This window comes from Callionymus lyra, chromosome 1 (assembly GCF_982586985.1).
Source record: "Callionymus lyra chromosome 1, fCalLyr1.hap1.1, whole genome shotgun sequence".
NCBI lineage: Eukaryota > Metazoa > Chordata > Actinopteri > Syngnathiformes > Callionymidae > Callionymus > Callionymus lyra.
Window position 1 is genome coordinate 15276037 of NC_141818.1, and position 25181 is coordinate 15301217.

General features: G+C 36.8%; 1 protein-coding gene across 1 annotated transcript in view; it reads right to left on the minus strand.

Moving 5' to 3' along the window:
* LOC148088158 (GDNF family receptor alpha-2-like) overlaps nucleotides 1-25181 on the minus strand; it is a 104015-nt gene that overhangs the window by 71312 nt on the left and 7522 nt on the right. The window contains exon 3 of the mRNA XM_087794717.1: nucleotides 4833-4916. Within this exon, the coding sequence (XP_087650843.1) occupies nucleotides 4833-4916 (84 nt within the window). The remainder of the gene's footprint in view (nucleotides 1-4832; nucleotides 4917-25181) is intronic.

Consider the following 25181-nt stretch of genomic DNA (forward strand, 5'->3'; position numbering starts at 1 on the left):
CATCATGACCACATTACTTATTTTTTTTAATGCATTTAATTGATGCAATACAAATATTAAACTATGAGGACATAAAATGATTTTTATTCATAAACATTTAAGTCAGATAAAAGCCAACCCTTTGGTCAACAACACTTAAATTGTACATTATCATAAAGTTCTTTGTGGTGAGTCTAATTTGTAAGAGAAATTACTTTTTATTATTATATTTTAAATTATTTTCTATGTATAAAGTACATACAGTATATACAAAAAAAACATACAGGATAAATTACATATTTTATTAAAATGGTCAAAAAGAACAACATTATAATAAAAATTTGTATGATGATATCTTATTTTATGTAATAAATAATTAACAACAACTTGCATATGATTGATATTGTTTGGGTTTAATAGTGTTTTATCGTGTTGATATTTTAGATATCCCTTGTGTTATTTCAGGATCAAGGTAAACCACCACCACATGTATTTCAGGAAGCCACGAAAGTCATTGACCTTGACACAGAGACAACACAAGGGATACCACAAACACATTTGTTATTTGGGCCTTCAGGTCACATTGACCCTGAACTAACACAAGGGTTGAGTAGGAGAAACTCAAAAATGTAGAGACAAATCAAATGATTTAGGAGAATAAATAATATTTAAATGTACATATATGCTACAAAACTAATGACAATCGAAAAAAATTAACATCAAAATAGAATTATTTGAAAATAAAAGATGTCAATAACAATTCTACGGTTTGACCCCGTGACGGTCTGATCAATGGGGGCCCGAGGCTGAGCCAAGCTTTAGAGCCATTGTCACTGGCGAGTTCGTTTCTCAGGGGACTGTTCTGCACATTAGTGTCCTTCTAAATCACTTCTGGGAATAAAGAGGAAGGGAAATGAATGTTAATTCATCATCATCTTCTAACCGAAGAGACCAAAATGATTCCTGACTAATTTGGCCGACTAAATATTTCCAAAATACATCCACACTGGAATAAAAGTAAACAGCGAAGCATTGGTCATATGCCCTGAGAGAAGTGTTGCTCTGGATATTTATATAACAGCTTGCACTCAAATTAAATATGAAAACATATTTTTCCAAGTTGAAATTGGATAACTTCTGTCCCACTCTGCCTTTTGGCAACTTCACTTCACAACAGTTATATCTCCTGTTGCCGGCATCAGTTTCTTTCTGCTGTTTTCTTCTTTTTTTTTGCTGGTTATGATTAATTCCTCTTAGAATCAAAAAAGCCAAGATGCCAAATTTGCACACTGAACTAATTCAATAAGTGATGCTGTTTCTCTCTACTGCATCATTACAGAACTATTGTAATATATAAATAACCCCTTTTTTGTGCCTACCTCTCTCGAGATTTGCCCTTGCATATGTCCTGAATTGAAACAATAATCGTCAGTCTTGTGTATATTTCCAGTCAGGCTTTTGCCCCAAATGCAAATTCTGCCCATTCGTTCCATTAAAAACAATCAATTGAGAATAGCTGGATTTGTTCTATTTCAGTTCTCATAACATTCACGAAAAATGAATTAGTCTCTGTGGAAAAAAAAATTATATTCTTTTTATATGACTTAACATCATTTACATCTTGGACAGTAAATAGAAAACCGGCTGTAAATGTGCTTTAAATTGACAACTCTGCTCTTAATGGAGTCACAAGCCTTAACGGTAGCAGATTGAAACTTTGGACGTCCACCAAGAACCTAATGCAGCTTTTAATAGAAGAAACAATTAAGGATAACTAGAAGGATTGATGGTTGCGAAAAATATGAGGTCATTAATACTGGAAACACACTGTGACGTACAGACCAATTTTCGAATATTTTGGTCTGTTTCATTATCAGTAAGCTATTGTGACATAGTATCAAGACATGTGAGAAGTAGACTTATAGTCAGGACCGCCTCATCTGAGACTGAGACACTACAGAGACCACAGAGGTTAAGACCAAGACTTTTCAAGACAGAGACAGGACAGAGACATTCCAAAACCAGACCAAGACTGACGGTAAGTAAGTAAGTAAGTAAGTAATGTTTATTTGAAAAGCACCATTCTAGACCAGGATCACAAAGCGCTTGAACAATCAAAAGCAATAAGGGTGTGGAGACCAAGACCTCTTCTTTTAGAGACAAGACCAAGTCAGACTAAGTCAAAGACTGAGACAAAGATTCCGTCCAAATCAAGACCAAGACAGACTGTGTCAAGATTTAGATTTGCCCAGAACGAGACAAGACATGGATAGACTGAGTCAAGGTTAAGACTTGTCCAGATCAAGACAAGACCTGGATGGACTCAGTCAAGATTAAGACTTGCCCAGATCAAGACAAGAACTGGACAGACTGAGTCAATAACTGAGACCAGGATTGAGATAGACCAAATCAAGACCAAGACTTTTCCAGATTGAGAAAAGACGAAGTCAGACCCAGTCAAGACCAAGGTTTTTCCAGATAGAGGCAAGACAAATCTTGATCTTGATATCTGTGAAGTGGACTATACAAAGGTGTGTTTATGTCAGGGTCATGTGTATCATTAAAAGAGCGGTAGAATAATCAAGGTCCATTGATATATGATACCACCATTAAGCCAAGACAAGACCAGAGCAGGGCTCGGATAGAGACGAGACCATGGATATGTGGTCTTGTTATTTACATGAAGATCTAAAACACTAGTGAGAAGAACACATTATACATGACATAAATTCTTCTAAACTGTCCAATATATTTCTTAATGTGTCTCTCAAGAATGAACGGCTGTTTTAATTACTTAAGGTGAAACTTAAGCTTCAGTTAAATATCAATTCAAGCCAGAAGTTGTGGGATCACCATCAATACTGAACGTGTATTGATCGTGTATTGACATCAGCTCAATAGCTATTTTACAGAATCGACCACCATTAGTCATCTTAATTGTCATGTTTGGTCGAGATCTTTATGTAACATTTAACATAGAAGCAGATTGTAGCAACGTCTGAGCTCGAAGATTAATGTATGAAAGAGAAACCGTTGACCTATACTCACACCTACGGGCAGTTTAGAGACAGAAATTAACCTCTGTATGTTTTTGGACCGCGCGAGGAAAACTACAGAGCCAGGCAAGAAACCCACTCAAGCAGTGAGAGAACATCCACAACTCCAGAGGGAAGGGACCCGGGTCCACTCCAAAATCCAGAGTTGCCTGAAGCTGAATTCCGGTGTAACTGCGAACCACAACATCACCATTTAAAAGAAGTCTTCTAAAAGCAGAAGTACTAGCAGAAAACAACACAAACTGTAAGTGAATTATAGATACAAAACTCAAAAAAACTTTTGTCTTGTGTCTCGATCAGATACATTTTGGATTTTTCTCTCCGGTATAAAGTCTCTAGGTTTGCTTATGAAGAAGACATTGTATAAACAAATAAATCGAAATAATTAAAGTCAGAAGTTTTTCTCTCTTTATCTGGTAACATTTTCTATCCCCAATATGTCGAGGGAAGAACATTTAAAAGAAGTGATACAAGCTGAGTTTAAGAGACGGGGATTATGCAAAAAAGTCTGTCGTTCTGGTCTTAAGACAAAGACATAAACAAACAAGTTTAAAAAAAAAAAAGAAGGACATTTTCCGCCGCTGGCCTTTGTAGATTGCTTGTGGCTGAAATAAATGAGAATAAAGTAAAAGCACATCCCCTGAAAATCTCTGCCAGAGCGGGATGAAGGGAAAGTATTTTGGAATGATTGCACCCTGACGCGGTAAAGTGGACAGACACTGTTTTCGTACCCGAACCATTTCTCTTTTGTGCGTCTGACGTTGTTGTGTTTTGTACTCGGATGAACATTGATTAGCGTTCGCATGATGGTAATAACACGCAGATTCAACTGCAGGTCGTAGCTCCCTGGGCGAGACTGAGGCTGTTTAATTAGTAAAAAAAAGAAAAAGAAATCAAACAGAAAATCGATAGTCACTGGACAAAATGTGCGGTTGTTTCCCGAGAGGATCGCTTTAGTTATAATTTCACCGGCACATTCCATACGTCTCAGGACACACCAGGACTCTTCGGTACCATAAGAGGTTTAGTTTTATAAAAAATGTCCTGACATTTGCATCCATCTTTAGCCGAGGAGAAGCAACATCATACTGAAACATTTACCCGATTCTTTTGGAAGAATAAATCATGACCTTTAATGACCTTTAATGATCTTTAAATTAAATAACTTTAATTTCAATAATGAAATTCCAAGTGCAAAAACTTTTACATTTTTAGTCTTTGTTAAAATACAAATTTGTTTGTGTCTCTGGTTCAAGGTGCACAACTTCACTGGCTTCCATAAATACCTATGCACTGGTAGATGTTGTTTACCTTGACCCAGAGACAACAAGGGATACCACAAACACATTTGTATTCGGGCCTCCAGGTCACCTTGAACATGAGATAACGCAAAAGTTCACCCAAAATTTAAACTTCACTCGTTTTCTACTCGACTAAGGCTTGGGATTATTTTCGGAGTTATAGACAAAACAGTATAATGATGTATTATTATGTTACATTTAAATTATGCATTAATTCTGACTTCATGTGAACTTTTTCTCATAAAGCAAAATAAAAAATCATATCAGTTTCCTTTAAATAATTCCAGAATATCTACAGAGTTCTTGTCGCTGTTGTTTTTAAATGGGTCAAGTTTGAAAAAAATGTGCGTATATTATTTGTAAGTGAGTTACAATTCTGGGAGAAACCAAAAAACGCGTCCTGGACGTCCAGCTTTCGAAAACCCGCCCCTATGAGATTAATTTAAGTGCATTGGTTCTGAGTCACTTGGGCTGAAACAGGATCAAAACCAGGTACCTGATGAAATTGAAGCCAGGCCGAAAGTGTCAGAGTGCCTGCTCGGGGCCACCGGTTCATAAGGGGACACGTCGTCGTCTCCACCTGAAAGAGAATGCATTCAAGTTAGAGTTGTTTGAGTCATATGTCTCTCATCTGAAGCGATAAAAATAAGAAAATAAAAAAAATGCAGAAACACTCGTTAATCTTAAACAATGCTTTGAAAACACCAGGAAGTCCCGGTAGCATTCCTCAGTCAGAATGCAAATATAATTGCTCCGTCCACTCAGTGGTGTCCTCTCAGCCGAAATCCCTCCAAAGTAAGACGCCTGAGTGACATCTTCTGAATGAAATGAATCCCAACAAAACCCTATAGTGGCTCTTTCTTGCACCGGAAAAAAAAAAACAGCTGACTCAGTTACGAATGACTGAGCTTCTTAGTGGATCACTGAGGGAGACACCGGTTGAAAAGCCCAAGGCGGCTCTGAGCTTGTATCCTTGCTGCCGCTTCTGGTTACGTCGGTCAGTTAAATAAATAACTTTAAATCATAAAATCAATTACGTTTCCTTTTTCAACATCGCTTTTCTCCGCAAGTAAGGTTATACGCAATATTTATATATATTAGACGCCGAGATAACTAGAAGTAGAAAACGGTTGTTGAATCTCGGAGGTCTTGTTTAGGCGAGGAAAGGATGGAGAGTGAGATCAGTGTCTTCCGTAACGAGGAGAAAAAGCTTAACTTTCATTTCCTGGTTGACCTCCTGCATTCAGTCCCTCACCTACGGTCAGGAGGATGTGGACACGAGAGGGAGGAGCTTGGTCGTCCAGTAGAGATTATGAGTAGAACCACTTACAAGAAAGATAGATGGATGGATTGACTTTATTAATCCGTCTGGAGATCTCCTTTGGGAAATTGGGTTTCCAGTTCGGTACAGTGTCATAAAACAAGAACTAAGAGCAAATTCAAGGGATGACAATTAACGTATAATAGAATACATACTCCTTTCACTCCACTCCTGCCCCCAAATACAGAATTTTAAAGTCTAATAGCATGAGGAATGAATGAGTCCCTGAGTCTAACAAGTGTTGCATCATGGGAGGAGCATTCATGCACTCCAACTGCTTCTCTGCTCACTAATAACAGGATGACTGTCATCATCCATGATGGACAGTAGTTTGTCCAGAGATATCTGTACTGGTAGGAAAGTCTTCTTTCTTTGGGTTCTGGTCCCGGTGACCTCAAGATTCTTCAAATATTTGGAAGTTTATTGTTTAAAGACTCCAATAATCAACCCAAAACTTGGCATTACAAGGCAAAAGAAGGTCCACTGTGTTCATTCATAGCATCCGACTCATTTTCTCGTCAAGTCAAAGTTTCACCCCCATTTGTAAACTTGTGTATCTGAGTCTTAAAAAACCCTAAAATGATGGTAAAGTGGTTGCTGCTGAAAGATGGATGAGTGCTAGATACACTATCAGCCCAGGGAGCGAAGTGGCGTGGTGGGTGCGACTGCAATCTGATTTCAACGAGGTGTTAATTTCCCAGGAGGCTTTCTAGGTGACGTTTGCATGTTCCTCTATTTTTGTTGAAATTTTCCACCAGCCAACACACTTGTATCTACACACGCATGTGAAGAAGTCCATCCCTTGTTATAACTGTGAAGTGTCATCGAGTGATTATCGATCAATCCTGATAAATCATTTGGTCCATGTATCGATACCATCTTAACCTCCGACTGTAATAATCAGTAATATCATGACTTGTAGTCCAGCATTAAAATGAAACTACTATGTTGACTTGAGTGTATCTTATATTGTACTCAGCAGTATGTGTCTGTTTCTACAAAACTTTAATTCAAATATTTACATGATGTTTAAACACTGTCTACTGAAAACACTTATTTTCTGGAGATCAAATCTTGTTTACCATAACCAGCTCTTGTGATTGGTCGGACAAGGTTTGTGTCCACCTCCAAGGGACTCGCTGTATAAACAAAGCGAGGCATGATTACATTCACTGAGGAGTGAAGCCGAGATTTCAGAAGGGGGAGATCTTTATAAAGTAATAACTTCAAAACATGGTCATGATGAGAGACTTACTCCATCTTTCAGTTTGAAATGTGAGAGGCAGAACTTGGTAGTTTGTATCCGTGTACACGTTTCATGACAAAATGGAAAAGGTTTGACTTGTTTAGTTGCAAAAGTGACTTCTTTATTGTTTTAAAAGCCTCTCCCCACACTCCAGAGTCATTGACCTTTGTTGCAGTTTGGTTTTCCTCTCCATTTCACTTTTTGGTGATGCCCTTTAAGTCCTGCTGTAAATAAAAATGCAAACCTCAGAATAGAAAAGTCGTAAAAGTGAACATCTCAAGACATTTTGTTTTTCCTTTTCTTCACTCTCCAGAATATTTACTACCACCTGACTGGCTGACCCCCAAGTGACGCCAACTGAGACAGATTTTCCTTTTTTGAATCTTCTAAACATCCTATTCATCACATGTGAATACATGTATTCATCAGTGAGTTGATTTGTGGATCCTTCTGCTTAAGCGCCTTTGTTTCCCCCCTTAAAAAAAACGTGTTGCCAGAGACGTTTAAAAAGAAGAGGCAAGTCAAAAAAAAAAAAAAAATCGAATTAGCACTCAGCTGAGTCTCTCCCAATGTGCCGCTCCTCTGTGGGCTTAATCCCACATTTAAAATTCATAGCCATTCGGTGTGATTGAGACAAACCCTCCAGTGTGTAATAGCTTTGCATCCCAACAGAAACACAGAGATGGTTCGCTGAGGACGAATGCTACAGATGTGGGAATTAAAAAAAACGTGTTGTTGCGAGTGTGCGCGTCCTCTGGCACACACATCAGCAGATGTGATCAATATATGGAGTGGATTGTGTTTATCAGCGCCTCTAGATCCTATTAAATAAGACATGGAACCGATAAATTGAACACAACGGCCACTGTTTTATGTAAGCTACTAAATTAGTTAATTCAAATTGTTTATACATTTAAACACAACGTGCACACACGCTGGCCTGGTGAAAATAAAGGGAATAACGAGTGATCTAAATTGATATAAAGAAAGAGAGAACTTTCAATTAATTGTCTGGAAGGAGAGCAAAGAAAATGTTTCTTCAGCAGTGACAGTCAAGACTGACAATCAAAGCAAGGCAGAGGCTCAGCTGGTTGTTTTCTGAGCTCATATCGCAATTGATGTTTGGGACTTCGCACATCATGTGTGCTCAGGCGGGAGGAAAATGGAAGATGGACTGTTTCGCTCAAATTACTGGAAAGAAAGGAGCAGAGAATGTGGCCATAACCAGGGCAGAGAGAGGAGAGATGGGATATGAAATAGTTGAAAAGCATTTGATCCGAGAAAATATTTGATTTTATGGGGAAAAAAAATCACAAGATTAAAAAAAAGATAAACACAGGTGTGTTTTTACAGATGTCAATATTTATCACTTATTGCGATTATCACATTCATCTTTTATGTATCTTTAAGTTTCTGTTGCCTTTTTATAGAATTGTTAATTTTTTTCTGTGTCATATTTTCCTGTTTTGCTTGAGTTGGGTGAAAACAATGGTCAAACCCTGGATTGCCACTAACCCTTGCGTTATCTCAGGGTGAAGATCCGAAAAAATCCACAAACACATTTTTTTCGGGAACGTGAGATAACACAAGGGTTAATCTGGTGATATATATTTACATGTGTTAACCTTTATATAGACCTTAACACTTGAAACTCAAACACAGTAGAACGTATTTAAATGACTAGAACTGCATCTGTTCAAAACAATAAATGACTATATATTTTTTTCTTATACGTCAATCTTTAATCTACCTCAAAAATGAATTTAAATACTTTGAAAGAAAAATCTTTTTAATTTTTTTTTCTAAGTACTTACTTGTAAGCCCCGCCCACTAAAAAAAGCTAAGTTTTTTTAGGGAGACAAAATCTTATTTAACATAACCACACCCACTCTGCTGTGATTGATCAATCATCAAGGTTTGTCACCGAGCGTCATGAATCATGGGAGTCTGCCAAGTGACTCATTGTGTAAACAAAGCGGGGCATGATTACAGCTGGCTGGAAGAGGATCAAAACGACTATATGTCATGATGGACTCTGCTCCTTTAACCTTTCGTTCGCTGAAATTTCAGACATGGGAGAACTTTAAAAAGTCATAACTTCAAAAAATGGTCATGATGAGGGACTTACTGCATCCTGGAGAGGAAGACTTCAGCGAGAAAGAAACAAGAACAGTAGATGCATGTCTGGAAGCATTCTGAGTGCAGAGATGTTGGATTTGATACAACAATAACTACCGTAAATTCCGGACTACAGAGCGCACCCGATTAAAAGCCGCATGCTCAAATTTTAGGAAGAAAATCAATTTTGTAATTATACAAGCCGCACCGGATTTTAAGCCGCAGGTTTAAACAGCCAAAAAAAATGAACTACCGGTAATTCACGTCCATTTCTTACACTTAAATAAATAAAGCACTGTGTTATTCTTCTTAAGCATTGTTCAGATATTTACAGTCCGAGAAACCAGCGACAAACGCACGAGGCAGGTGGACAAACTGTCCGTGTCCTTCAACCGGGGAATTATTTCTTCATCACGCCGGCAACACGGATGAGTAGTTTGCCTTTTTCCACCTGATCGTAACGCAGTGATTGCGCGGATAAACGCGACTTCACGGCGGGCCGTCCTGCGTCTCTGCGCCTCACCTAGGATTCACTTAACGCAGCCTTTTTTCTGGACAATAATGGACTTGAACATTGGACACTGATCGCGGGGATTTGACTGTGGGGTGTCGTGGGTGTTCGTTGTTTTGTTCATGTTTGATTGATACTCCTTTTAAGGAGCGGTTTTTGTTAAATGTTATTAAGTAAATATATTTTGATTAACTTCTATAACGGCTTCATGTGTGGTCAGAGTTATTATAATTATTGCTGTCACTCTGGAGCGTCACCAAGTCCGCACCAGAGCTCCGCCCCATGAAGAATGTGTGTGTGACGATCTCTCGAGGAGTTATGTGAGAAGGTCCGTTACAAAACGTCAGAGGTACTTCATCCATATTTATGATTTCATCTGGCCCGATGGAATTCTCCGCTATCTTTGTTTGAGTGAATGTGCGGAATGAAGTAAGTTTCTCCTCGTAGTCGGGAGGGAGCTGCTGACACAAAGTTACTCATTCATTCTATTGGTCTACTGTTGCTGAGCAAAATGTTTTTCCCGCCACGAAAAAAAAAAGAATAAGCCGCACCGTAGTATAAACCGCAGTGTTTAAAGTGTAGGAAAAAAGTAGCGGCTTGGAGTCCGGAATTTACGGTATATCATATGTGATTAAGTAAGTTTGATAAACATACATTTGTTCATGACTTTCCCATCATCTTTTATTCACAGCCCTAATACATTGATTACTTTTTAAATCAATGTTGCTTTTGTGATACTGAGTTATGTTGAGAAAAAGAAATAAAGATGATTTCCCATGCATTTTAAAGTTGCTACCAACTTTAAACAGGTCGCTGGTTTAAGGTTAATTCCATATCTTGTTTGTTCACTCTGCTTTCTCGCTCCTGTCCATCATTCGCTCCGACGTACACCGGCTGTCACCGGCGGAGAATCTTAACAGGTGACGGGCCTCCAAATCTCCGACGAAGTCTAATTACAACAATTACCTTCTGCAGCTCTCGTGCTTGTAGAAACTTCGCCGAAGTCAAGACCACCACTTACTCCTCTAACCACTACCTCAGCCCTCCTCCTTTGCCTTTTTTCAGCAGCACCTATTGTGCGTTTCAAGACGTTCCCGAGAGAAGCAGAAAAAAGTGCAATTCCTCTTCCATTACCCCGAGAACACTTTGTGCCAAACTGAGCAACACAGAGGTTCTATCTTCCTGCCAAAAAGCAAAACATCATGTTATAAGGTTGCATACTATTTTGCTCATGCGGCGTCTCGCAATTGTAATGTAGCGACGCCTCGCTGCACAATCACCCACGGAACCCAAAGTGTGAAGCCATATTCAATTCCCTTCAATTTCACGAGCCGAGTGCACATGATGTGCAGTGGTGATGCAGTAAACCACAACACTTATTTACATGTGTATCAGTGGACGGTGGGAAAAAAAAAGAAGAAAAAAGGGGGGCCCCTCAGCTGGAAGGTTTTTGTTGTGTTTAAAATCTCCTACAGTCACCCTAGACCCAATTATGCATTCATCATCAACTAATAGAAAAATTCTCGCCGGCTCATTTCTGATAAGATGTTTTTCGGCTTCGGGGCAACAACTTATCGCTGTAATTAAGCCTCCGTTTGACTTCATTTGCTCCGACAGCGCGGAGCATGACCGTCACAGCTCAGACAGACGTTCGTGCTCCGCTCCTTAGTTACAGCGTGAGAGAGACGACGTTGCCACCGAACCGCGATGGAAATCGCTGTCGTCTCCCTTTTGCCACGAGGGCTTTTTTTTTTTTTTCATGAAGCTGTTAGGCGCCATCACTCATCCTTTTCACATGCATTATCAATGAGGCTAAACTCCGGAGGTGACGGAAACTGTCACATGGATTTGAGGGGGACATTCTTGGCAGCCTCTTTTATAGCTGCGAGCAAAGTCCATTTTAATAACTTTCATTCACAGGTATGCCCCCCCCCCACCCCCCAGACACACACCCCACCATCACCACCCCCTTCTCTTGCTCTTTAATATTGATTTGATATTGTCCTCCCGCTGCAGGCGGACGCAGGGGCATCAGCGAATGTTGTTTACGTACAATTTTAAATGTTAGAATTACATAAGATAAGCACCGTTTTTTAATGACGCACACAAAAGGCAGCGACTAGCCTCCAGCGCAGCCGGGGGTCCTCCGTGCTTGTTGCACGCTCGCGAAAAATGTCAACGAAAAGGTGATCAAAAATATGCAGCCACAGAGTTTTTAAATGAGCTGTCAACACATGGCATGGATTTTTTTTTCTTTTTTTTAAATAAACTTTATTCAAAATACTAGTTCTGAGTGGTGTCCCAAATCGAGTGGTTCTGCATTTACGCTTCATATTTTGTGCGTCCTGATGTGCGCGGAAATGTAGTGCGCAATGAACACTCAAATGGCGCACTCAAATGGCAAGAACATTGAGTGTAAATGTATGGACACTTTCCACCCTTAACGGCCGCTATCTTAGTGACGTACATGACGCTAAACGGAAGCTACGTCACTGACGACGCGTCCTCTGAGCAGATACCTGCGTGAATGTCTCGAGAAAACACTCATTTTTACCACAAAACAACAATAATAACACAATAAAAAATAACTTAATAACTTGGGATAGGATTCCAAAGGCTGGTTACGATCAGTGTAAAAAAGTAGTAAAAGAGGAAGATGTCGAGTCATTTCTGAAAAGGTGTGTAGTGGCGGTGTTTGATTTGAGACTGTACTTAACTGTCGAAATTTGTGCACTGCACAAGTAAGTGCACTGACTTGAGGTGCACTGTCTTACAGAGAAGTTTGTGATTTGAGACAGAGCACTGGTGAAATCAATAAATCATGTCTGTTTATCAACTGTATACATTTGATCACATTGTACTGCAAATACCTGTTTTTTAAACACCATTCTCACTTCAATAATAGTGTTTTTCCAACAATGACACATTTCCTGAAGTCCCGTAAAAGGAGTTTTTTAGATTTATTTCAATCTCACCACAGGAGAATGTAATAGAAGCTCCTCATTCAATTACCGCTGCATTTTAATATCTGCGAAATCTGCAGGTATAAAATATTTAACAACACGTTAATGTGCAATAAATGTCACCGTTGAAAAGTCATATAAGGGGGGAACGACTCCATTTCATTATTTGGTAGTACATTTAAGTTAAATAGAGCCGTTGAAGTTTCATCGGCATTTAAAAGGAAACAGTTGTGAGCCGCTTCCCCTCATTGGCTTCCCGTCCGTTCAACAATAGATTCCATCGAGAGGTTTGGCTCCGTCTGCTGCGCTCGGATGCTGAGCAGGACCACAGCCAGAGTCTCCACTTGAATCACAGGGTTATTTTTCTAATCAGGTCACCTTGGAACAGCTTGCTTGGAGAGATAAGACGTTCAGATTCATTTTCATCTTAAAATCAGTTTTTATAAATCTTCTCTCCACTGTATGTTGTTAGCGTTGACCTTTTACCTTCAACCTTTTTACCAGTTTTATTTATCTGTTTATTGCAAACACTCTCTTATTATTATTATTATTATCATTGTTATATTTTTTCTTGATTTATATACAAAATATATACAGGAAATGAAGATTGACCAGAGGAATATAAGATTAATTTCATTCTACTTTGGAGATACATTTGTATTTCTTTAACCCTTGTGTTATATCAGGGTCAAGGTGACCCACAGGTCTGAAAACAAAAGTGTTTGTGGTATACCTTGTGTTGCCTCTGGGTCAAGCTGACTTCCATAAATACACAGCAGTGCTGGAGGTCGTTCATCTTGACCCTCATATTACACAAGGGTTTAACATATCTGATTATGAGGGAAAATTATTTGTCTATTTATATTTTATAATAGTCATTTTTGTTGTTTAAAAAGCAACATTAGATTCAAGATAATAGGCAAAAACGATTTTGTTGTAATAAGGTAAAAGGACTTTAAAAAAAAATCTAAATTGAGACATATGCAGGACAAGAATTCTAATAGTTATATGAATATACATATATATATATATGTATATTCATATGTATATATATATAAATTACTTGAATTATTTTTAAGATATAACTGTATTTCTTTTCAACATATGGGATAAGTGTAGAGTGATAGTTGTACAATCTATATTATACACATACAGAGTACATTCAATATTTCATATTTTAAAGGAGTGTGCTCTTTATAAAATCCTGCTTGTTTTTAATAGATATATACATATATTAAAAAAAATTAAAACACAAAAAAGGTTTATGAAGAAATATTTGTGCATTTAGTTCTTAACCCTTGTGTTAGCTCTGGGTCAAGGTGACCCGGAGGCCCTTAAACAAATGTGTTTGTCTTTTTTTTCAACATTACTCAGTAACACAAAAGCAACATTGATTTAAAATGTAATAGATGTATTAGGCCTGCGGAAATAAGATTATAGGCAAGTATGATTCAAGATAAAAAGCAAACAATTTCATACATAATGAGATAAAAGGACCTACTTTTAAAAGAAATCTAACTCAATACATCTGCAGGTGTTGGAAGTTGAATGAGTGTTTGATTCGTTTCAAGAGCAATACGAACAATATAAATATAATAGATGTGCTCACACATTAGCTCCAGTATTTTTTGAAAAGCTGATCCTTTGTTGCATTAAAGTTGAGGTAAGTCGACTGAAACACTTGCTATTGACACAGGAATGTTTGAAAATCGGTATGTTGGAAATCTTAAATCCAACCTTGACTGGTGCATGAATGCGATCCTGCCGCTGTTATGATTAAAAAAAAAAAGAAGAAAAAAAACATTTTCTTTGGAATGAATGAAATGGATATTTTTGTTAATTAACTGCGAGAGGAATCAAGAGCGCTGGTTAATTGAATCTGGTCTGCAGCTTAATAGAGTGCAGACGTGTCTATCTGCGGTCAATGTTAATTAATAATGCAGGGGGAGAGAGACGGACTCGGATTAAGAGCCGTCGCTTGTTCACCGACGACAGCCTGTTGACTCCCCGTGATTCAGCTCCGGGCCTCGCCCGGGAATCTTCCCTGCCAGGAAAAATAGGTCTTAATGTCCACATCATGACAGCATCCACTCAGCTGAAGGGCCTGTCAATCACTCCGGCCGCGCTCGGTTAATCCCGGCGCCTTCTACTTAGCCCTCATTCCGGGGCCCGGCGTGTGGGAGTCTTTCCCCGGGAAAAATCATTAGGGTGATTTAGCAGGACAAACTGTGTCTGTTTGGTCATCATATTTCACTGATCCTTTACACATTCTGGGATCAGACCAAGGGAGGGAGAGAGAGATAAGAGCGGGGTCGGACGGGGGATACTCTGGAACAGCTTATTGATCACATCCACAAGCTATTGGCGAGTCTTTTCCCTTCTGATGATGAAGCTCTTGTGGGAAGTGAGGAAGGGGAGAGGACGCACTCAGCATGCAGGTGGCGGCTTCTTCCGTCTCCTGACAAGCGGGGCAGCCGGGAAAAAATGTTCTGCTTATGACAGTGGATGGCTCAGGTAATGGCCGGTGACTGCTACCATTGCTCACAGTAATGATGGTTTCACCCAGGAATACTGTGTACCTTTGTAACCCCCACCAACGTTTACCCCGTGACTTGCCTCCCTTTTTTTGCCTCTTCCTTTTCCACTTTCTGTCTCTTTTAAACCCCCCCCCTCCTCCCTGCTATCCCCCTCATTATTCATCTCGCCCCCCGGTCCACACCTCCTGCGCCCGTTCTCGCCAATGCCAAGTCGATCGCAGTTTTCGTAACACCGTCTCTTTTAGGAAACTTTGCACGAGCAGCTGCCGATGCTAGCGTGACTTGTTACCACCTTGTTTCCTGTGTTGTGCTAATCACAGGTTTAAGAACACACTTAAACACTTGTTGTACAACAGCTTAACCATGATTCTGGATCGAGATTGATTTTCTTTCTTACATCTTTTGTGGGTTTAAATCATATTTTATTTTCATCATATTATTTTATAGTCCATATTATCATAAATCATATATTATTGTGTATTGATTGAATGTATAATACCTATTTTAAATTAATAAATAATTATTCTTATTTTAAATTGCAATTCATATATTTCCACGGCGCTTATTCATTTTTGTGTTGCATTTTAACTTCCAACCACTAGACGGAAGCAGTTATAAAGTCCTTCGCAGAAGAAGAAACGATAAGATCGTGGGAGATCCTGGCAAAGACTGAGGACGAGAGGATACCGTGACGGATAAAAATAAATAAAAGCAGTTAGTGTGTACATTAAGTAGCTCACCTTATTTTGTTCATACTACAATGGGGCGCTGCACAGGATAGGCGTTGTAATTGCATTTAACTTTTCTTTGGTTCTGTTTGTTTTTCTCTTCTAGTTAATTGATGTATTTTGTTGGGTCTGTGGTTCACGCTCTCTTTTTTCCTGTTATTAAATTAATTGCACGGATGAGTTCTGCCCGGCACGATTTCCTGACAGTTAAAAGTCCTGTTTGTGGAAACACCTCAGCAGTTCAATGTCAACACTGGGTCGATGAGTGTAAGATGGTCAACTTTACAACCATTGGTTAATCATGAAGTCATCATGGCTCGACAGACACATTAAAACATGTTTATCTTCAGTTTCTGAAGCGTCGTTGTCTCCAACACTATCAAAGGCTGTTATATAAATGTATTGTGTTCACCGCTGTAGGTTACGTTCGACATTAAGTGCAATATTAATGTGTTCCCACCACATATGTATGAGGCACAATGTGTCGGTGGTTTCAGGTGTGAACTCGATGGGTAATTGACCAATTAAATGGCAAGCCAATGAGGCCTGAGGAACAATTGAAGGGAAAAGGCTGAGCTCCAACTGTATCCTTAGGTATTGTGCCCGGTGGCTCCATATTCATAATTGCCTCTTTTAACGATTTAAGCCGCTCGACTTCATTGCCTGACACCAGCCGTTGAGAGCAGAACCCCGTGATTAACCATCTAGAACGACCACATTCATGTGATGGACTCGCAATTGCTTTCTGATGGAACTCACAATGAACAGGTCACCATTAAAGCCACCGCTAATGGCTAAAATGGCCATTACGCAGGTTTTCCACCCCGCCCTCCATCCCTGGATCTACTCTACAAACCAGGTAATGTTTCCAAAAGGTGACAATTAGAACACGTTTCCGATTGATGGCCTTTATTTCAAAGAAATCATTTATTTCAAAGAAATCATTAAATGTATTATAATGGCAATAGAAAAGTGCCAACTATTAAAATAATTTTATTACGTTTACGTAGGTTCTTGTGGTCCAACCATTTTTTTCTGAAATTATATTGTCCTTTATTTAAAAAAAAAGTACATTTTTCAAATAAAGTTATCACAGTGATAACGTTTTCACATACTAGACTATAATGAATCTTTTTAAATGCAGTATTTTATCAATTCAAAATAAAATTGAAGAACACATTTGTACACAAAAGCAACATTGAATCGATATATTAATTATATTAATAAATATATCGAAAAAAATACCTTTGAATATTGTTTAAACAATAAGTACATGCATTTTTAATACATGCAAAATCCGACTAAGCGACTGAAAAACTTTTCTTCTCTCTGCTCCTTTTCCATCTTTTTAAAATTGTATTTTATTATTTAATATTCTACAAGGTCATGTTTGTCCAAGATAAACTGTAAACCGACAAAATGACATGGAAATAAACAAAAGTGGAAATTAAAGTTACTTAAAATTAGAAACATTCTAAATATATTTAAGATGCTTTAAACATAAGTTTAAATAAATAAGCAACACATCAATGAATTGTGAATCGGCAACAGAAATAAGGATCAAACATCCTCAAAGAAATTGGAAACTCTTGAACATGTTCGTACACGGTCACTTTCAGAGCTACTTTCCCAGAGGGCCAGACAAATGGTAAAGGGGCCACAATGTAGAAATAAACTACACAGCAATGTGATAGAAGTGAAAAATGATTCCTCAAATAACACGAAGGATTTCACGATCAACAGATTGTATATAATTCTGTCATGGAATATTGTAACACACGGACTATTTTTCAACAGCATGCTGAGAATTTGTCAAAATGCTTTCCCCACAACTCAAACACTCTGACGGCGGTCGCTGAGTCACAAAGTGGCACTTAGTCACCGTAGAAAGTGTTTTTTTCAAGCAGCAGTTTTCTGTTTCATCACACAGATTGTCAACTTTAAAAGACCTTTCACAAAGTCAGACGTCTTGCTCAACTTTGACGACTGCAGAATCTTAGCGTGCACGTCAGAATCTGGACTTTTTTAAGACGAGTTCTCAAATAAGCCTTTGCGTAGAAGTTATGACTTGCATTGGTTCAATATCTCAAAAACCTTTGTCAAAAAACAAAAGATGCTTAAACACTTTAGTATGAGACAAAGTATTGCAGCTTCTCCTGACATCTAGATGATACCAAGCAACCTGAGTGAAGCTTTAATTTATTCATTCAGCATAATTTTCTGTCACCTCTCATGTCGCAGTGTGAAATATAAATATACTGTAGAAAGGTACGACCACACTTCCTCCATCATATCAACCTTTTTTTGTGTACTATTCAGACTAGTACTCATATTATCCTTTTATTTGTGTCATGTTTCATATTATGCCTTTTAGGGATTTCGTTACTTGCTTAAACACTTGTCAGGAAATGTACTTTATTATTTATTTTCTTTTTGGAGTGAGCCGAGCAATTACCAAATCAGTGGTATTTTTTTATTGATTTCAAAGTACTTTTTCACACCTTTTTTTCCATTGATGTAAATTCATATTTATTTACTCTTGTTTTTGGATCATGATATTTTCAATATTATGTTTATTTTGAATGAAGCTGACAGCAAGGTCACATTTATTTGTTAAACCTCTCTCTATTTCTGTCGTGTCCTATTTTTTTACCTTTAAAATCCATTACTCATGATATTGTCAACACTGTGATATGTTTTCCCTTCATATCAACTCATGCCCACCTAAATGTTTGTAAAAGAAATAATGTAAAAATAAGAAAATTCCGCCCGTTTCTTTTATACATTTCTCCTTAATGTTACATACCACGCTGATGTCATGACGCTTGTGAGTATTTTTTAATGTTGCTTATTGCCTAAAACAAAACAGAACCACTTAGTTAGGTTGAATAATTCGCCCTCACTGAGCACTGTGCATCTTCTGAACCTGCTGAATCAGCAGATTTAATTGTCATTTCTATGGTGGATATTCGGTAATGTCATAAAAAAGAAATCTTTGTTAGTTTCAACATTGAAAAAGTAGAATAAACTCTAGTCTACAGTGCAAAGGTTTATAGATTTATTTATTTTCTTAACATATATAACACATTTTGACTTTTCTTAGAAGTCTAGATGTTTTACCAGACTGAAGACAACTTACATTTTTTATTTTTATTTTTACTATGTACTTTTAGATGTAGTCTAGGGAAGTATATCAGTTCCATTACAATATTAAATGGTTGAATTTAACATTTCTTATTTTTGAAAGGTTGTCATTATTTTAACCATTGAATTATTTTTCAATTAAAAAAAAATATATATATATAAATTACTTTTTCACATACTGATTGATATTCTTATTCCAATACTTAAAAAAAAATTAGGGACTCACTTATTTTTAAATTCATAAACTTTAAAATGTAAAATAAAAAAATATAATATTCTAAAGTAATCACTTTTTTTGGGGGGATATTCAAAAGTAAAAAAAATTAATTGAATATTTCAATAACAATAAATGCAACCTTTCAATATACAAATTATTGAATTCAATCATTCAATAAAACAAATTCATCGTTAAAACATTTTAGGTGTAAAATTCAACAGTTGAATACTCTGATGATACTAATATACTTCTATTGTACTGTGACGTTCGTTAATAGATGTATTAATTATAAAAGTCTCAATTTATTGAAGCCTCAACGTGCTTGCAAGAATAAATAAATCAACTAATATTTATTTTGCTTCTTGCATCATGACTCTTGTTTTACCAGCTGCAAACTATTCACTCTGAGATGAGAAGTTTCTCTCACGGTTAAATACTGACGCAAGGTCTTTCTTTAAGCGCGTACGACGCTCTTTCATCATCAGCTAACTGTGAGTTGTGGAGCAATTTTCTCGGCGCGCATAACTTTTCCCTTAAAATGAAAATGAAACTGACAATTAAACCAGGATAGAGAACAAATGAGGCAGTCGGGCATTTTTTCCAAACTCAGGAAACATAACTCAAACAAACGCATGTTTCTAACAAAACATGAAAATTACAAGTTAGCAACTGGTGCCAGCATTAACTAAAACATGGAGGCTATAAGGGCTGCTGCATTGTTAAATGTTGCTCATTATCTGCACAAACCCTGACACATAAAATCACCACGTAAACACATCTTCCAAACAAACTTTTAAAATAGAGTTAATGGTGGCGGGCTTATTCTGAGACGTGCTTGTGACTTAGTAATGGAGCCACACAATGGTCGCGTCAATTAAGAATCGCCCTTTAATTGCTGGCAGCGCTGCGGAAACAGGCTTCGGCCGAAAGATGGATGAAGTGTGTTGAACCATAAACAAGAGAATAAATGTCACAATAGCCATTTACATAATGGATATTTTCCCTTCCCACTCCAGGATTGACAAACAACAATGACGGCGAATGATTCAATACGTCAAACCTGTGACTTGATTGTGTTAAGATAATAAAAGAACCATGAATTATCTTTATTGTGTGCACTCCACAGTTGCAACAGCCACTCTGTCGTGTTGACAACCCAGTCCGACTAAAGTGCTGCCGGCTGTTTTTGATGCTTATTTATGCCCCTGTTTCTTAGTTGTTTTGCTGTTGTTGTTTTTTTTATATGGAAACAATAAACAAGTGAAAAGAAGTGCAGGAAACCAAACTAATCCTCTTGACTTTATTAAAATTATATTTGGTTTAGTTTTTTTTTGCTGTAAATAGTAATATATAAATAGTGTTATGCAGCAATTGCATCAGGTAATCACTGTAATAAGGTAATCTAATGAAAAAAACAACCTTTTTTATTCATTCAAGATCATTCATTCCGCTCAGGTTTCGGTTAAAACTATTAAGCACTATGAGTTGCTATTAGAAAAAAACACAAAAAGTAAAAACAAGTTAAATAAGTTTGTTCAGGAAATAGTTCTTGACAAGATGCTCAACTTATCAATTGGTCGTTTGGAGCATTAAACATTTCATCAATGACGCAAAAAAAATAATATTTTTAATGGACCTGAAGACTGTCAGCATTATACTACAAACATTTTTTTTTTCTTCCTTCTCCATTATTTTTTTAGCGTTTGCATTTGTTTTTTGCTCAAATAGATTTTTATTTGTAATTATTTTGTAAATAAAAAATATATATATTATAAATGTTCGAATTTAACTTCTCTGATTCATTAACTTGTGACTTGTTGTTTCAAATGTTAAAGTCTTTCTCTCTAAGATGCAGTAAGTTCCTTATCATGATGATGTTTTGAACTTATTACTTTATAAAATTCTGAGATCTCAGCGAATGAGAGGTTACGAGAGCGAAGACTATTATTACAAAGTAATGGCTTTACTCCTCCTCCAGCCAGCTGTAATTAAGCCTTTAAGCCCTGAGTGCCTTGGAGGTTGAGACTTGATGCGAGGTGACGAACTTGGATGTTCGACCAATCACAGCAGAGTTGGTGTGGTTATGGTAAAAAACATTTTGACAACATAGCGGAGCTAAAGTACATTTTCTAACGTAAATATTTCAATGAAAAGAGAGTTTAGTACAAACAGACACATACTTATGAATACAATAGAGGTCCAAGATAAACTTTAATCAAGACATTAGTTGACCTTCAACATAAATATCACAAGCATCAGCTACTTCCTCCTCCAAACAACTCTCTTAAAGTTATTCACTGTACCACAACTAGCTTTAAAACGGCCAGATTAGCTTTCACTTGTCTGTTCCAAGCTAACCAATGATTGTAATAGTAATTGATAGAAAAGTTTGGAGGTTGTGGAGCTTTCAAAGTTATAGTGTGTCAAATTGCTTTTGAGTCTTTCCCTCCAGGTCCCTAGTTGCAATACCATGCAATTATCTACAGGAGTTCCACAAGGTTCAATCCTAGGTCCCATACTCTTTTTTTTTTCTCTTTCCTTTTTTCTTAGGCCATGTAGGTTCTTCCTCTCACAGCTACACTTCTGACACAACTCAGAGAAGACAACGTTACAAAACAAACCTCAGATTTCACAGACATTGGAGCATCGAGGGAACATCTCTTCTCTGCATGCTCTCAGCTCCCCCATCGAAACTTGTGTGATATTTGACGACACGTTCTGAAAAGTTGCCAACATTCCCAACCAGTCAATCATGCGGATTTCTAGTGAATCAGGAGGATCGTGGTCTTGTCATGTTTAGACTCCCACGAATCCCTTCTGGCTGATTCGTGCTATTAGATTTCTGCAGCTCATCTAGAATGTAGACGCTTGATTGGTCCTTCTCAGCTCGCGGGCTTCCGGTCGCTGTGTTCTCCTGATTCAAGACTCTGGATTAAACACTGTGATCACTTTAAAAAGTAATTATATGGTTTTGTAAATTACTTTAAAAATGAAAGAAAACTAAAAAGCGCCAATTCCCACACCTTATAATTTATTTTATACAATTTTATTGCCCAACCAGCGATTTGTCCGATTAACTTTCTTAGCATTTCATGCATGTGTCAGCTCATCACCATTAAAAGTAATATAACCTTCAAATTTTTTGTTGACTTCAGTTTCTTGTCCCATTATCAATCTTTTCTTGAATTTGACCTCCTTGAATACTTTATGAACAGAGACGATCTTGTTTGAAACCTCTTGAGAAACTGCAAATCACCTTCAAACCTGTTGAAAAGTTCAGTTTTATAATCTGTTCATTCTTGATACATATGGACGTTGAAATGTATAACTACGTTCGCTCTCATAGTACATGAGGCTCTGGGGTTCCGACCTGCCACTTTTAAAGATACTACCTTTTTTTTTTTAACAGAACCAGCAAGGGAGTCAGTCTCACCAGATATGAGATCATTCTAAAACATGACATATCTTGAAAAAAGTTCTAGACCAGGTTTCAACTTGCGACTCCAAAAGATGTGACATCACATTAACTCGCTGAGCTAAACGGACGTTGTGGATAAACGATGTGACCATGATTTTAAAACATCATTCCTGTTTAAATCCTTTGACATCGGAATCTACTGATTGATCGTGAGATGTATTTTAAGATGTTTAAACTCCAGACTTTAAAACAAAGTTGATACTTTGTCATGTAAATATCTAAACTGATGCAGCAGTGATGAAGTCACCTGATCGTTTATGCATGAAGTAACTCGTTTGGTTTTGGCTGGTGTTTTTTTTTATATTGAAGTTAAAATGCTTCTAATTATTTAATATTGAATTTAAAATTCTTCAAATTTTTTAATAATTAATTTAAAAGGCTTATAATTGTGTATATTGAATTTAGAATGCTTCAAATGTTTTAATATTGAATTTAAAAGGCTTCTAATTGTTTTATATTTAATTTAAAATGCTTCAATTTCTTTTAATATTGAATTAAAAAGGCTACGAATTAAAAAATATTGAATAATTGAAATGAAAATTAACAAATATGTAATATTTTAAATGATTTCAACCTTTCAATATTTGAAAGAATAAATTCAACCATTCAATATTCTGATAGCACTGATTTACTTCCATAGAGGTAGTAGTTAAAGTAGGATTTATGTGACTTTAATGTTCCCTTGGTTGTTCAGATTAATAATAAAACGCCCCCATACAGTTATTTAAAATCTCAAATAAAAGTCTTTTATCTTTCCTACAATTCAATTACATGTTTTCACATATTATATATCTCTGAGCACAGAAATAGAATCCCACATTAATGCACTACATGAACCATCTTGTAAGCTAATAAATTCTCCTCGTTTGTCCTGGTAATTGACTATTTTTGCCTGAATCTCTTTTCGAGATCAGAGGCAATATTATGAAAGTTATGATTATACGGTTTAAGGCGGTGATCTACCTGCGAGGCTGTGATTTGACGGGAGAAAATACTTTCCACTTATCTCTAGATAATAATGTTTTATGCCTGCAGCCACAAGAAACACTGTTTGCTACCCGGTGACAGAGACAAGTTAATACTTGAACAAGTATTTTATCAAAGAATAAACTTTGAATACATGCACTTTTATTGGTGTTACTCTTTGAAATATATAATGAATGGCAAAAAAAAAGTACTGGTTTGTTGTTTTGCTCTTATGGAACACTTGAATGGATCATTTTAACTCCAGGTGCTTTGAACATTCCTATTCCTAAACCATTTAATTTATCATAAATATATACCATCTCATTTTGATTCTGCTTTCATTTAATTCAGACCTGAGGAATCTGTGGCCCAACATGTTGTGCCTTCTTTTCATCTGACTCTCTCAAGGTCGGACTGTAACTGTGGAACGAAAAAATGTTTTGTGCCCTGAAGCTTTAACATTTAAAAGCCCCTTTTGTGAATGATTTCCTATTTTTACTTGTAATTTTATCATTTATATTATTAAGTACTCATATTTACTGTAGAGTGCATTAATACATCGTATTAACCATATTAATACACCGTATTAATGCATCGTTTTAATTGATCCCTCTTTTAACATGTGATTTCTTACTTCCTATTTGATTATATCATTACAAAGGTTTTTAAAAAAATATATATATATATATTTTTAGAATGAACACAATCATTTTTGTCTTGCAAATAAACTTCTGGCTGCTTGATGGCAGCAGCTAAAAGAACAATTAAATTCCGAGAGATCACGACAAAGGCTGAGGGCGAGAGGATACAGTCGCACCTTTTGAGGCTGATGTTTGGACACGTTTTGGTTTCAAAACAAATGACGACTTCGTCAAGAGTCATGTGGTCTGTAAATTCTGCAACGCCAGAGTCAAGTACTCGGGGATACTATGAAAATGTCCTTGTTCCTACAGTATACACAAATAGTATATAGTATAGTTTCCCAGGTATTATAGTGAAATATATCATGTTGCTAATAAACAACCCTTATTTTCACATTATAAATGTATTTTAAATAGTTATTATATTTTAATTATAACTCTGTACTCTGTACCTTGTGGAATTTGGAGTCTACCTGGTTGAATGTTCAAACCTTCAAAATACAGACTAATCTACAAAAGTACAGCCCGCGCAGTATATATTCATGAAGCTTCATCAGACCATCACTAGTTTCTGATTCTATCTACGTGGTGACCTCAAAAAGTTGCTCAACACTGTCTCTGACCCACTGCTGTAAGATGTTTTGACACTCAAAGACTGTAAAAATGTAAATATTATCTTTATTATTATATTTATTTACTAATAATTTTTTTAACCACATTTCTAAACCAAAAAAACAACAACTTTAGATTAGATTACCTTTATAAATGTTAGGTTTATTGAGCTTTAAATACCTCTTAAAGATTATTTTTTTTATATGGAACAGGATATTTAATCATTTCAATATTTTTTATATTTTTCTTTTTTATTCTACATTTTATGCTTGCTTCCTATTTGCAAAATGTATTCATAGTTTTTGGGAGATAAACTGCCTTCAAATCATACTTATTTACTGTTTGATTACATTTATGAACATC